The sequence below is a fragment of the Ranitomeya variabilis genome, chromosome 3, assembly GCF_051348905.1.
Source record: "Ranitomeya variabilis isolate aRanVar5 chromosome 3, aRanVar5.hap1, whole genome shotgun sequence".
Taxonomy (NCBI): domain Eukaryota; kingdom Metazoa; phylum Chordata; class Amphibia; order Anura; family Dendrobatidae; genus Ranitomeya; species Ranitomeya variabilis.
In genome coordinates, this window is record NC_135234.1 from 228,673,387 (window position 1) to 228,689,204 (window position 15,818).

The window sequence follows — 15,818 nt, forward strand, 5'->3', positions numbered from 1 at the left end:
CCTGAGAATATTGTGTCAGACAGAGGATCCCAGTTCGTTTCCAGGTTCTGGCGATCCTTTTGTAGTAGGATGGGCATTGATTTGTCGTTTTCGTCTGCTTTCCATCCTCAGACTAATGGACAGACGGAGCGAACCAATCAGACTTTGGAGGCTTATTTGAGGTGTTTTGTCTCTGCTGATCAGGACGATTGGGTGACATTCTTGCCGTTGGCTGAGTTTGCCCTTAATAATCGGGCTAGTTCCGCCACCTTGGTTTCGCCTTTTTTCTGCAACTCTGGTTTCCATCCTCGCTTTTCTTCGGGTCATGTGGAGCCTTCTGACTGTCCTGGGGTGGATTCTGTGGTGGATAGGTTGCAGCAGATCTGGAATCATGTGGTGGACAACTTGAAGTTGTCACAGGAGAAGGCTCAGCGCTTTGCCAACCGCCGCCGCGGTGTGGGTCCCCGACTACGCGTTGGGGATTTGGTATGGCTTTCTTCCCGCTTTGTTCCTATGAAGGTCTCCTCTCCCAAATTTAAACCTCGTTTTATTGGGCCTTACAAGATATTGGAAATCCTTAATCCTGTATCTTTTCGTCTGGATCTTCCTGTGTCGTTTGCTATTCACAATGTATTTCATAGGTCCTTGTTGCGGCGGTACATTGTGCCTGTAGTTCCTTCTGCTGAGCCTCCTGCTCCGGTGTTGGTTGAGGGCGAGTTGGAGTACGTGGTGGAGAAGATCTTGGATTCTCGCCTCTCCAGGCGGAGGCTTCAGTACCTGGTCAAGTGGAAGGGCTATGGTCAGGAGGATAATTCCTGGGTGGTCGCCTCTGATGTTCATGCGGCCGATTTAGTTCGTGCCTTTCATGCCGCTCATCCTGATCGCCCTGGTGGTCGTGGTGAGGGTTCGGTGACCCCTCACTAAGGGGGGGGTACTGTTGTGAATTTGCTTTTTGCTCCCTCTAGTGGTTACTAGTTTTTTGACTCTGGTTTTTCTGTCATTCCTTTTATCCGCACCTGGGTCGTTAGTTAGGGGTGTTGCTATATAAGCTCCCTGGACCTTCAGTTCAATGCCTGGCAACGTAGTTATCAGAGCTAGTCTGCTGTGCTCTTGTCTACTGATCCTGGTTCCAGTTATATCAGCTAAGTCTGCCTTTTGCTTTTTGCTATTTGTTTTGGTTTTGTATTTTTGTCCAGCTTGTTCCAAATCTATATCCTGACCTTTGCTGGAAGCTCTAGGGGGCTGGTGTTCTCCCCCCGGACCGTTAGACGGTTCGGGGGTTCTTGAATTTCCAGTGTGGATTTTGATAGGGTTTTTGTTGACCATATAAGTTACCTTTCTTTATTCTGCTATCAGTAAGCGGGCCTCTCTGTGCTAAACCTGGTTCATTTCTGTGTTTGTCATTTCCTCTTACCTCACCGTCATTATTTGTGGGGGGCTTCTATCCAGCTTTGGGGTTCCCTTCTCTGGAGGCAAGAAAGGTCTTTGTTTTCCTCTACTAGGGGTAGCTAGATTCTCCGGCTGGCGCGTGTCATCTAGAATCAACGTAGGAATGATCCCCGGCTACTTCTAGTGTTGGCGTTAGGAGTAGATATATGGTCAACCCAGTTACCACTGCCCTATGAGCTGGATTTTTGTATTCTGCAGACTTCCACGTTCCTCTGAGACCCTCGCCATTGGGGTCATAACAGAGCAGTGCCTGGTGAAAGGCTATGAAGGAACAGATGATTGACCTCGGGGAGACCAAAACATCCAACACTGCAGAGACACCATCACGTGTTTCTCAACGCAGTGATCCAGAACACTGCCCCCATCCCTTATGGGAAATATGCAAACGCATGTAAAGTAAGCTGCGGAGACACCATCACGTGTTTCTCAACGCAAGCAATGAATAGCCAGGCCTTTCTCCGGGAAGGAACAACCACGGGAAGGGCAGCATCCAATAAAGGAGAATATCCAATAAAGGAAGACCACCTATGCCAAGCATGGTATCCATCCACAAACAGCTGTTTCGGGGTTTTTGCCCCTCATCAGTGTGGAGTAGGAAACTGGCTATTAGGAGCAGTGCCTGGTGAAAGGCTATGAAGGAACAGATGATTGACCTCCAATACGTCACCAATATTTTAAGTAAATACATTTTTGAAGGTGCTATTGACATGAAATTCTCACCAGATGTCGGTAACAACTCATCCAATCCACACAGGAAAAGAGATCAAACCATAAATGTCCATAAATTCAGTTATGTGTAGTAATTAGAAAAGTAAAAAAATGTGACAATTCTTACAAAGGATGCAGCTCTCCTGAAATTGCTAAGATATTGGGGCACGATTGCAGAAGCATCAAACTTTTGTTACATTTAGAAAAAAATTTGAGAAGAATCAAACGTGAAGAGACCAGGAAGCTATTATGATGTCAGTACCCGAGGCCGACTACTACACATTGTATGGAGCTGGCATGTGTTGGTCTACCAGCTAAGTCATGGACAATAACTTTAGCCTTTTGTCGACATTGATTGTCATGTACGGCAGATGTGTGAACTAACTGTATGGAGCGGGCTCAGGAGCTGATCCTGCTTCATACAGTGCAGGTGCTGGCTGTGTTATACAACTGGCACCAGAGTATAATTGCTGTGATCTGAACTAGCTCTGATTGCAACATTTTTACCTGTTAGAGGCCACTGTCAATTGTGACAGCAGCATTTAGGCGGTTACGAACATAGGATAGTTTCCAACGCCCATCAGCCACAAAATATTTGCAGGTTGCCGATGAGTGGTTATGGGTCTCGGGATTGGAGTTTACTGGAGCCTCTGCCTTGGCTTCAAAGAAAACTGGTATTTATATAATATTAATATAAAATGGTATTGTATAACGAACAGGTGAGACTGCAGGTTCAAGTTCCTTATGGTCGACAAAAAAAATGCGAATAAATAAATAATATCAATGAAAAGGAAATCTAAAAGTTTAAATTGTCCTGCTGTGCATCCGCCTTACATGTGCAGTGTATTTTGGGTGTACAGTAGGAGCTGACCCTGCTCCATACATGGTGGGTATCGACCTTCTTATACAGTCAGCACCTGCCTCTAACAGCAGCAATCAGAGCTTGCGCTGATCCCTGCTGATTAACCATTTGAATGCCTCTTTTAATCTCTGTGCAATCTGTTAAGAGCTAAAGACCTGATCTAGGAAGATCACTGATGGTAATACCTGTGTATCTATTATAGGGTGCTGCGTCCTCCAGGCTGGCTGTCCCAGTGGCACTGTGGTGTAAGAGTGTCTTCCAATATGAAATTAGTCGGCTTTATAAGTGCTACTCCAGCGACTATCCGTATTTAGGACAAGCAAGTAATAGTTATTATTCATCTGCTCATCTGTAATGCTGGATATAACATGTCTTGCATAGGTCCACAGTCCAAATGTGCTGACAGTCCTCCTAGAGACCATAACTTTTTGACCTTCTTGCTTATAAAGTGAAATTTTACTATTGCATGTGTGTCACATCGAAGATGTGTCCAAGGCAGCACAATGTACTAGCAGATCAGATTTATACAGCAGGGGTTGTTCTACCAAAGCTGGTGTCTACATGTAGGTACAGTATATATTGCCTATATGCTTTATGCTTGTACTGTATATACAGGTGTATATACAGACTGTGCTGGATTCACATCTACACTGCTCACGTCTTCTATATTATGTCCTACATGCTGCTGCTGCTTCTGGACATGTGCTACATAGAAACAGGAAAGGAAGAGTTGATCAATCAATGCCACATGTTTGTGTGTGGGTTTTTGGTATTTTGTTGCCCCAGGCAGATGAATCCAATGGTGCCCACCCCCACTCCAAAGGAATGTGTCCCAACTCTGTTGTTGGGTATCCCAAGGCCAGTGGCTCCTATCCTGTCCTTAGCGCTAAGGGGCACCCTATCTATCCCTGTTCCCCTTATTAATTCAGATTTTGCTCATTTTGAAGATGCTGAGCCATGTACCCTGCTGAGCTCCTGAATCTACGCTTAGTTTTTTCCCCACCCACAACCAACATACCCTGATGAGCTCCTGAATCCAGCCTTAGTTTTTTCCCATCCCATAACCAAGGAAGCGTGGAGTAGTAGTGTATGGAAATACACCAATGAGACTAACAAGTGAATACATACAGGGATAAAGGAAAATACCAATCATACAAATAAGCTCACACAAACAACAGAGGGATACACCAAGGAGTGAAGTAAGGAAAAAAAAAAAAAAAAAAGGAGAAGAAATGGATTAGCATACAACCAAAGCCAAGCAACAATCACTTGATAAATCCACCAAATGACTCCTCAAACAACAAAACTCCTCCAAGCCCCTGAACCATGCAGAATGAATTCAACTCTGGCAATTCTTGATTGCCAGAGACCAGTTTGAATAGGAGAGGAAAATGGCCCACTCTGAATGGCTGAGAACATCTACGCAAGCAAACTTCTATTGTAAGGTGAAGTGCTTCTAATCAGTGCAGGAGTAGTAGAAAATCAGTCAGCACAGTATTCTCCCTCCTCTCTGTCACAGTAAACCTGTGACAGAATGGTTCAAAGACTAAAGTAATAGGACCCCTGATGAACATCCCCCTTCCACTCCGATGGGTTAGGTAAGAAACACTGATGACCACTTCCACTAGAATTGTTACGGTATCTTTTTTCACAAAAAAAAGTGATGTACTTTAGAGATGTGACTTAACAGGAAGTGCAATTTCAAAGTTACATACAGAATCAATAATTTTTTGTAGACCATTTGTACAATACGGGGGTAAAATAGTGAAATTCATCCTGGACATTCTATATTTTAGATGTAAAATGCAAGGATAGTTATGGAAACTAATAAAGTGTAACTAACTATAATCAGGGCTGTTTGGTTTCAATGAAGGTGTCCAGCATTGGGTTGGCAAATACCTTAATGGAAAATAAACAGTCTCCAATTGTAAATGAAGGGATACGTCTGATGTTTTTTGCTTTCGTCATGTGACAAATACAGCTTGCACAAAACTGATGGTCATTCTGGTTATGTATTCTGATTTTGATGACATATTAATGTAGTGATGGTTGTTCTGGTGCTGTATTCATGTAGTGATGATGATTCTGGTGATATATTCATCACCAGAACCAACCTCATTGCCATGAATACGAAGCCAAAATCATCATCAGTACATAATTAGAGCACCAGAGCCATCAATAGTACATGAACATGGTACCAGAAACATCATCAAACATCATCAGTAAATTAATACATCACCAGAACCACCATCAGTACATGAATGTCACTAGAACCACCATTAGTACATGAATATGTCACCAGAACCACCATTAGTATATGAATATGGATCGCCCCCAGGCGCAGGGCAATGGGGCACTCGGCACCGGGTCCCTTGGTCTCGGTTCTGGGGATGTCACGGTGGCCCGACCTGGTCCGTGGCCCTTCTGAGGGGCGCCCAATTAAAGGTGTAAGTTTGTACGGTGTTCGTGACACCACCTGTGGTATTCGGTCAGGGTGACCGACGCTGCTGGGGGTCCGCTGGGGTGATGGAATGGCAGCCAGATGGTATACCTTCCCACAGGTGAAGTATGTCCCCAGTGCTTCCCAGTTGTATAGGTGGTGATGGTGGACGTTGTAAGGCGCGATGAATAACGAGGACACAAAGGTTGCAGTCTCTTTACCTTTTACTGAAGACTTCAGCGTCCGCAGTCCAGAGTACCGCTCACAGGGCTGGCTGAGTCCGGCCGGTCCGAAGGCACATCCAGAGGCCTCTTAGCCAGGAGGAAATCAGTAGCCTTCCTACTAGCGCCTGTGTGTTGTAGTACCTCCCTGCTGAGCACCACGGGAAAGTACTCACAACCTTTGTAAATGTTTCTGATGTTCTCTCTCTCTCTGTCCCCCAGATGATATGGATAGGACAACCCGTATGACGGGGTAGGCCTGGAGCTATTTTATAGGGACCCTAGAGACGCCCCTCTCCCACAATTGTCTCCGTGTCTTCATAGGTATTTAGGTTGGGCAGCCAACTTGGAATTGACTGTCCTGCCGTTGTCTGGAGTAATGCATAGAGTCAGTACTCCCTTGGTGTTCCGGCCACCGGCTACGCGCCTCGGAAGGAGGCTGCCGATCTCGGGGCAGAACTCCTCTCGGTATTATCTCCTTGTGCTGTGACTTCGGTTCTCCCTCTCCACAATATACTTCACTTCGTGTCCTTTCTTAGGATGCTGCAGCTATGATGTGCAGGCGCAGCTCCGTAACGCTCTATCTCTTGCTAGGCCTCTGTCAGGATCCCACCCCTGACAGGACCTCTCTGGGTCAAACCCAGGCTGCTTCTCCCTCGATGTTATCTGGTCGAAGCCCAGTCTGCTTCTCTCTCTAACTTCCTATCCAACCCACCAGTTTTACCCGTGTGCGAGGAGTGCCCTAGTAGATAGAAGCTTTGCTCCCCCTGGTGGACTGGAGTGTAAAGTGTAGTGTGTGACTGTGATACCTGGCAAGGTGAACTCCTTTAGTACCATCAGACGTAACATCACTCCCCCTGGTGGAAGAGCGACATTACTGCAACGACCAGGACTCTGGGGCACTGCACTTACATCATTAGAGACACCTTCAGTACATTAATACATCAACAAACCCACCATCAAGACTATGTCACGAGAACCACTATCATTATTTAAATTAATACATCATCAGAACCTCCATCAGCATGTGAATATGTCACCAGAACCACCATAAGTATATGAATACATGACCAGAACCAAGAGTACTTAAGCACAAGAAACAATCTTGGTACAACAATCAACTGTAATATCAAGTTAGACTGATTACCAATTGTATTGCATGAACCTACAACCCTACAACTCCCAGTATGTCCTTAACGATTGTAAGGAAATTCCGGGAGTTGTTATTAACAGCCATCATCATACTGTGGACCATACAGAAACCACAGTAGTGATGAGAATAAGTCAGTATCACAAATAAACATTTACATGTACATTTTTATGCTTTTACATTCTGATTTCTGTGTTCTATTCATTGTATATATAACAATGTAATGTTTCTCTCCCCTTCACGTTGTACAGGAACCTTTGGACAAAGCTGTGGAACGTCACACATGTATCGTCATCACTCACCGCTTGTCCACCATTCACAACGCAGATATAATCACCGTGATTCAGAACGCAAAAGTTGTAGAACAAGGGACACATCAGCAGCTCCTGCAGAAGAAGTGGGTGTAACACTCACTGGTCACAATACAACTCGGACTCCCATGAGAATTATACACTAGAAGACATTACAGCTTCAGATGGTGCCAGCGCCAAGGACATTACACCGGGGCCGGATCTCTCACTCTTTGTTCCTTCTGATGATAACCAAATGTAGAATAACAAAATAATAAAAATGAATGCTATGTTGTTTAAGAATTGGCTATGTCAAGTTATTTATAGTATGTGTCGGGAGGAAGCAAAGGCGCAGGTATAGAAATGGATGATGAGAGCTATACTGGTGATGTTGGAGCAGTTCTCTGTATGCAAAATGTTTGATCCCTTAACGACCGTCGATACGCATTAAAACGGCAGTCGTTAAGGGGCCTCATTCCCTCATTAATTTAAGATGGGAATCAGGGTTAAGTAAATAGCGCCACCCCCACGGACGACAGCTGTACATGATAGCTGACCTCCTGTGGTATCGGCCTTTGACAGTTTTGGAACTGATCGGAATCAATTAACCCCTTGAGTTAAGTGGTTAAAAGAGGGTTAAAAGATCCCCTTTGACAGAATTGACCATCCACAATCATAATCAGGGGTTCCATGGTACTCCAAGGTCATCTGATGACCCCAGGGTACTGCAGCCTGTAAGATCCTGCTATAAGCGAAGTCTAACATAAAAAGTACACCTAATTGGTATCGCTGCATCAGAACAACTGGATATATTAACCCCTTCACCCACCCAAGCCTGTTTTCACCTTTCTGACAAGGATAATTTTTACAATTCTGGCCACTGTCACTTTATGAGATAATAACTCTGGAATGCTTCAACGGATCCCAGTGATTCTGAGAAAGTTTTCTCGTGACATTTTGTACTTCATGATGGTGGAAATTCTTTGATGTGGCTTACGGTTCTTTCTGAAATTTGGTGAAATTTTGAAAATGTTGCAATTTTCAAACTTTTTATTTTTTGTCCTTAAATCAGGGTCATGTTGCACAAGATAGTTAATAAAAACATTTCCCACATTTCTATATCACATCAGCACAATTTTTGAAACATAATTTTATTTTGTTAGAAAATTAGAAGGGTTAAAAGATGACCAACAAAATTTAATAAACCCTTTTTTTTAAAGGGTCACATCACATTTGAAGTGACTTTGTGGGGCCTATATGACAGAAAACACCCAAAAGTGACATCAATCTAAAAACTGCACCCCTCAAGGGACTCAAAACCACATTCAAGACGTTTAGTAGCCCTTCAGGTGCTTCACAAGAATTAATGGAATATGGAAGGAAAAAATAAACATTTAACTTTTTGTCACAAAAATTCTACTTTAGACCCAATTTCCTTTACTTTCACAAGGGTAACAGGAAAAAATGGACCTCAAAATTTGTTTGGTAATTTTTCCTGAGCACCTTGATATCCCATATGTGGGGGAAAACCACTGATTGGGCGCAGGACAGGGCTCGGAAGGTAAGAAGCGCCATTTGACTTCTTGAATATAAAATATGCTGGAATAATTAGCGGACACCATGTCATGTTTGGAGAGCCCCTGATGTGCTTAAACAGTGGAAACCCCCACAAGTGACACAGTTTTGCAAACTAGACCCCTCATGGAACTTAGCTAGATATGTGGTGAGCAGAAGTTTATAACGTTAAGCCGTGAAAATAAAAAAAAATCAATTTTTTCCCACAAAAAAAGTTCTTTAGCCCCAAATTTTGCATTTTCACAATGGTAACAAGAGAAAATGGACTCCAAAATTTTCTTCTCCTGAGTACATTGATAGCCTATATGCGTTAGAAAACTATGTTCAAGTTAAAGCGACGCGTTTCGATCTACAATGACTAAGATCTTTGTAGATCGAAACGCGTACCGCTTTAACCCCTTCATGACCGTGGGATTTTTCGTTTTTCCGTTTTCGTTTTTCACTCCCCTCCTTCCCAGAGCCATAACTTTTTTATTTTTCCGTCAATTTGGCCATGTGAGGTCTTATTTTTTGCGGGACGAGTTGTACTTTTGAATGACACCATTGGTTTTACCATGGCATGTACTAGAAAACGGGAAAAAAATTCCAAGTGCAGTGAAATTGCAAAAAAAGTGCAATCCCACACTTGTTTTTTGTTTGTTTTTTTTGCTAGGTTCACTAAATGCTAAAACTGACCTGCCATTATGATTCTCCAGGTCAGTACGAGTTCATAGACACCTAACATGACTAGGTTATTTTTCACCTAAGTGGTGAAAAAAAATTCCAAACTTTGCAAAAAAAAAAATAAATAAAATTGCGCCATTTTCCGATACTCGTAGCGTCTCCATTTTTCATGATCTGGGGTCGGTTGAGGGCTTATTTTTGCGTGCCGAGACGGCGTTTTTAATGATACCAATTCGGTGCAGATGCGTTCTTTTGATCGCCCGTTATTGCATTTTAATGCAAATCGCGGCGACCAAAAAAACGTAATTCTGGCGTTTCGATTTTTTTTCTCGTTACGCCGTTTTGCGATCAGGTTAATGCTTTTTTTTTATTGATAGATCGGGCGATTCTGAACGCGGCAATACTAAATATGTGTAGGTTTGATTATTTTTTTATTGATTTATTTTGATTGGGGCGAAAGGGGGGTGATTTAAACTTTTATATTTTTTTTATTTTTTTCACATTTTTTTTTACTTTTTTTTTAAACTTTTACCATGCTTCTATATCCTCCATGGGAGGCTAGAAGCAGGCACAGCCCGATCGGCTCTGCTACGTAACAGCGATCATCAGATCGCTGTTATGTAGCTAAAATGCAGGTGTGCTGTGAGCGCCGACCACAGGGTGGCGCTCACAGCCACCGGCGATCAGTAACCATAGAGGTCTCAAGGACTTCTATGGTTACTGTCCTGACACATCGCCGACCCCCGATCATGTGACGGGGGTCGGCGATGCGCTCATATCCGGCCGCCCGGCCGGATGCGGTAGTTAAATGCCGCTGTCTGCGTTTGACAGCGGCATTTAACTAGTTAATAGCGGCGGGTGATCGCGATTTCACCCGCCGCTATTGCGCGCACATGTCAGCTGTAAAAAACAGCTGACATGTCGCGACTTTGATGTGCGCTCACCGCCGGAGCGCACATCAAAGCAGGGGACCCGACATCGGACGATGTCGTCCGATGTCGGGAAGGGGTTAACTTGTTGTTTCACCTGTTTGCATCCCCTATGTACAAGGATTATATGCTGATTAAGAAGTTTTAATGGATTGATTAAAGAAGTATAAAATTTTAAAGGAGCTGGAATGTGGATTTTCTTACTTTTCTCATTACTGCACCTCAAGGTCCAGATGGAGTTCCACGCACCTGTGGTTTGTCGGTGAGCTGGCATATGCTTTTAGCCTAAATCTCTTTTTTTCTTTCCATAATAACAAGCTGTGCATGTGGCATATCTCTTCTATCATTTAAGTATATATATCTTCTCTCAATATGTATCGTTTCTCCTTGCGGAGATCGACATGCTAAGCATGCCGAGATGAGGAGACTTAAAGCCACAATGCTCCTCTGGGTAATATGCTAATTATGCAAATTGTCTCTTCAGAGAGGAAGAGGGCTAGAGCTCTAGTGCCACCTATTGGAAGGTAGCAATCCTACAAGTCAATGTTGACCCTTTAACGAGCCTTGTCACATGACTTAGGATAATAGCCAAACCAGAATCTCAATTTGCAGACACTGTGTTTCGGTGTACTGCCCCTCATCAGTGCAAAGCGGAGATCTGGTTTGGCTGTGTGAGAGCCGTCAGACCATTATCCAAGAAGTATCGTTTCTACTTGCGGAGATCGACATGCTAAGCATGCCGAGATGAAGAGACTTAAAGCCGCAATGCTCCTCTGGGTAATATGCTAATTATGGAAATTGTCTCTTCAGAGAGGAAGAGATCTAAAACTTTAGTGCCACCTATTGGAAGGTAGCAATCCTTCAAGTCAATGTTGACCCTTTAACGAGCCTTGTCACATGACTTAGGATAATAGCCAAATATGTGACAAGGCTCACAAGGCTTGTAGGATTAGGGTTGTGGTTAGGGTTGGGATTAGGGTTAGGGATGTGTTGGGGTTAGGGTTGTGGTTAGGGGTGTGTTGGGGTTAGGGTTGTGATTAGGGTCATGGCTAGAGTTGGGATTAGGGTTAGGGGTGTGTTGAGGTTAGTGTTGGAGTTGGAATTGAGGGGTTTCCACTGTTTAGACACATAAGGGGGTCTCCAAACGCAACATGGCACCACCATTGATTCCAGCCAATCTTGCGTTCAAAAAGTCAAATAGTGCTCCCTCCCTTCCGAGCCCCGACGTGTGCCCAATCAGTGATTTTCCCCCACATATGGGGTACCAGCATACTCAGGACAAACTGGACAACGACTTTTGAGGTCCAATTTCTCCTGTTACCCTTGCAAAAATAAAAAATTGCGGGCTAAAAAATAATTTTTGAGGAAAGAAAAATGATTTTTTTATTTTCACGGCTCTGCGTTATAAACTTCTGTGAAGCACATGGGGGTTCAAAGTGCTCACCACACATCTAGATAAGTTCCCCAGGGGGGGTCTAGTTTCCAAAATGGGGTCACATGTGGGGGGTTTCTACTTTTTAGGCTCATCAGGGGCTCTGCAAACGCAACGTGATGCTTGCAGACCATTCCATCAAAGTCTGCATTTCAAAACGTCACTACTTCCCTTCCGAGCCCCGACGTGTGCCCAAACTTGTTTACCCCCGCATATGGGGTATCAGCGTACTCAGGACAAACTGGAGAGCAACTTTTGGGGTGCAATTTCTCCTGTTACCCTTGTGAAAATAAAAAATTGCAGGCTAAAAAATCCTTTTTGAGGAAAGAAAAATGATTTTTTATTTTCACAGCTCTGCGTTATAAATTTCTGTGAAGCACTTGGGGGTTCAAAGTGCTCACAACACATCTAGATAAGTTCCTTGGGGGGTCTAGATTCCAAAATGTGGTCACTTGTGGGGAGTTTCTACTGTTTAGGCACATCAGGGGCTCTGCAAACAAAACGTGATGCCCGCAGACCATTCCATCAAAGTCTGCATTTCAAAACGTCACTACTTCCCTTCCAAGTCCCGACATGTGCCCAAACAGTGGTTTACCACCACATATGGGGTATCAGCGTACTCTGGACAAACTTGTGAAGCACCTGGGGGTTTAAAGTGCTCTCTATGAATCTAGATAAGTTCCTTGGGGGGGTCTAGTTTCCAAAATGGGGTCACTTGTGCGGGATCTCCAATCTTTAGGCACACAGGGGCACTCCAAACGCCACATGGTGTCCACTAAAGATTTTTTTGAATTTTTAATTCAAAAAGTCAAATGGCGCTCCTTCCCTTTCAAGCCCCATCATGCGCCCAAACAGTGGTTCCCCCCACATATGGGGTATCGGCGTACTCAGGACAAATTGGACCACAACTTTCGTGGTCCAGTTTCTCCTTTTACCCTTGGAAAAATAAAAAATTGTTGCTAAAAGATCATTTTTGGGACTAAACATTTAAAGCATTAAGCTACTTACCGGTAGCAGCATTTTTCGGAGGCCCATGACAGCACCACGAGAGAGGGGATCCGCCCTTCAGGAACTACAGATACAAAAGGGCGGCACCTCTCCCACGTATCAGTTGTATTTCAGAGCTTGAGAGGACTACCGCGGTTAGTAGCATACATATATATATATATATATATATATATATACTAGATGGTGGCCCGATTCTAACGCATCGGGTGTTCTAGAATATGTATGCGTAGTGTATAGCACAGCCCACGCAGTACATTGTGCAGCCCACGCAGTACATTGCGCCGCCTGTTATGACCCCAATGGCAGAGGGTCTCAAAAGTACATACCAAGTCTGCAAACACAAAAAACCAGCTCATAGGGCAGTGGTAACTGGGCTGACCATATATCTAATCCTAGCACCACAAATAGCAGCAGCCGGGGAACGTGCCTACGTTGGTTCTAGACGTCTCGCGCCAGCCGGAGAACTAACTAACCCTAGAAGGGAAAAGATAGACCTTTCTTGCCTCCAGAGAAAAGACCCCAAAAGTTGGATACAAGCCCCCAACAAATAATAACGGTGAGGTAAGGAGAAAAGACAAACGTAAGAATGAACTAGATATTTAGCAAAGAGAGGCCCACTGACTAATAGCAGAATATAGTAAGATGACTTATATGGTCAGCAAAAACCCTATCAAAATTTCCACGCTGGATATTCAAGAACCCCCGAACCGTCTAATGGCCCGGGGGGAGAACACCAGCCCCCTAGAGCTTCCAGCAAAATCAGGAATCACATTTAGTACAAGCTGGACAAAAAATAAGAGCAAAGCAAATAACCAAAAAAACAAGGAAGCAGGACTTAGCTTAATTTTGCAAGATCCAAGACCAGCAGACAGGAGCAAACAGAAAGGAACTGATTACAACGATGCCAGGCACTGGACTGAGAAACCAGGAAGTTTATATAGCAACACCCCTGGACTAACGACCCAGGTGGGTTCCAAACTGAGGAAAGACAATCCCAGAGTCATATCACTAGTGACCACAAGAGGGAGCCAAAAAAGTCTAATTCACAACAGTACCCCCCCTTTAAGGAGGGGTCACCGAACCCTCACCAAGACCACCAGGGCGATCAGGATGAGCAGCGTGAAAGGCACAAACTAAATCGGCCGCATGCACATCAGAGGCAACCACCCAGGAATTATCCTCCTGACCATAGCCCTTCCACTTGACCAGATACTGAAGCCTCCGCCTGGAGAGACGAGAATCCAAGATCTTCTCCACCACGTACTCCAACTCGCCCTCAACCAACACCGGAGCAGGAGGCTCAACAGAAGGAACCACAGGTACAACGTACCGCCGCAACAAAGACCTATGGAACACGTTGTGAATGGCAAACGACACCGGAAGATCCAAGCGAAAGGACACAGGATTAAGGATTTCCAATATCTTGTAAGGACCGATGAAGCGAGGCTTAAATTTAGGAGAGGAGACCTTCATAGGAACAAATTGAGAAGACAGCCATACCAAATCCCCAACACGAAGTCGGGGACCCACACCGCGGCGGCGGTTGGCAAAACGCTGAGCCTTCTCCTGTGACAACTTCAAGTTGTCCACCACATGATTCCAGATCCGCTGCAACCTATCCACCACGGAATCTAGCCCAGGACAGTCAGAAGGCTCCACATGTCCCGAGGAAAAACGAGGATGGAAACCAGAGTTGCAAAAAAATGGCGAAACCAAAGTAGCGGAACTAGCCCGATTATTAAGGGCAAACTCAGCCAACGGCAAGAAGGTCACCCAATCATCCTGATCTGCAGAAACAAAACACCTCAAATAAGCCTCCAGAGTCTGATTAGTTCGCTCCGTTTGTCCATTAGTCTGAGGATGAAAGGCAGACGAAAACAACAAATCAATGCCCATCTTATCACAAAAGGATCGCCAGAACCTGGAAACAAACTGGGATCCTCTGTCAGACACAATATTCTCAGGAATGCCGTGTAAACGAACCACATTCTGAAAGAACAAAGGAACCAGATCGGAAGAGGAAGGCAGCTTAGGCAAAGATACCAAATGGACCATCTTGGAAAAGCGATCACATACCACCCAGATGACAGACATGCCCTGAGACACCGGAAGATCTGAAATGAAATCCATGGAAATGTGTGTCCAAGGCCTCTTCGGGACAGGCAAGGGCAAGAGCAACCCGCTGGCACGAGAACAGCAAGGCTTAGCTCGAGCACAAGTCCCACAGGACTGCACAAATGACCGCACATCCCGTGACAAGGAAGGCCACCAAAAGGACCTAGCCACCAGATCTCTGGTGCCAAAAATTCCCGGATGCCCTGCCAACACCGAGGAATGAACCTCGGAAATGACTCTGCTGGTCCACTTATCAGGAACAAACAGTCTGTCAGGTGGACAAGAGTCAGGTCTACCAGCCTGAAATCTCTGCAACACACGTCGCAAATCCGGAGAAATGGCTGACAGGATAACTCCCTCTTTGAGAATACCAACTGGTTCTGCGACTCCAGGAGAGTCAGGCACAAAGCTCCTTGAAAGAGCATCAGCCTTCACATTCTTTGAACCTGGTAAATACGAGACCACAAAGTCAAAACGGGAGAAAAACAATGACCAGCGGGCCTGTCTAGGATTCAGGCGTTTAGCAGACTCGAGATACATCAGATTTTTGTGATCAGTCAAGACCACCACACGATGCTTAGCACCCTCGAGCCAATGACGCCACTCCTCAAATGCCCACTTCATGGCTAACAACTCCCGATTGCCAACATCATAATTCCGCTCAGCAGGCGAAAACTTCCTAGAGAAAAAAGCACATGGTCTCATTACAGAGCAACCAGGGCCTCTCTGCGACAAAACGGCCCCTGCCCCAATCTCAGAAGCATCCACTTCAACCTGAAAGGGAAGTGAGACATCAGGCTGGCACAAAACAGGCGCCGAAGTAAACCGGCGCTTCAACTCTTGAAAGGCTTCCACGGCTGCAGGAGCCCAGTTAGCAACATCAGAACCTTTCTTGGTCATATCCGTCAAAGGTTTAACAACGCTAGAAAAATTAGCGATAAAACGAAGGTAGAAGTTAGCAAAACCCAAGAACTTCTGAAGACTCTTAACTGACGTG

At 44.7% G+C, this 15,818-nt stretch overlaps 1 protein-coding gene across 7 annotated transcripts in view; it reads left to right on the forward strand.

Moving 5' to 3' along the window:
- The window catches only part of LOC143818100 (uncharacterized), a 47,618-nt gene extending 40,247 nt beyond the window's left edge, over positions 1-7,371 (forward strand). For 4 of the 7 annotated variants that reach the window (XM_077299526.1, XM_077299523.1, XM_077299525.1 and 1 more), the window contains one exon: positions 7,061-7,371. Coding sequence is in view for 3 of the 7 variants with exons in the window: in XM_077299523.1 (XP_077155638.1) it covers positions 7,061-7,142 (82 nt within the window). In the remaining 4 variants the exon portion in view is untranslated. Of the gene's footprint in view, positions 1-3,200; positions 3,322-7,060 lie in introns of all 7 variants that reach the window. The other 3 variants (XR_013224310.1, XR_013224312.1, XR_013224311.1) reach the window with 2 other exon arrangements.
- Positions 7,372-15,818: the final 8,447 nt, after the last annotated feature.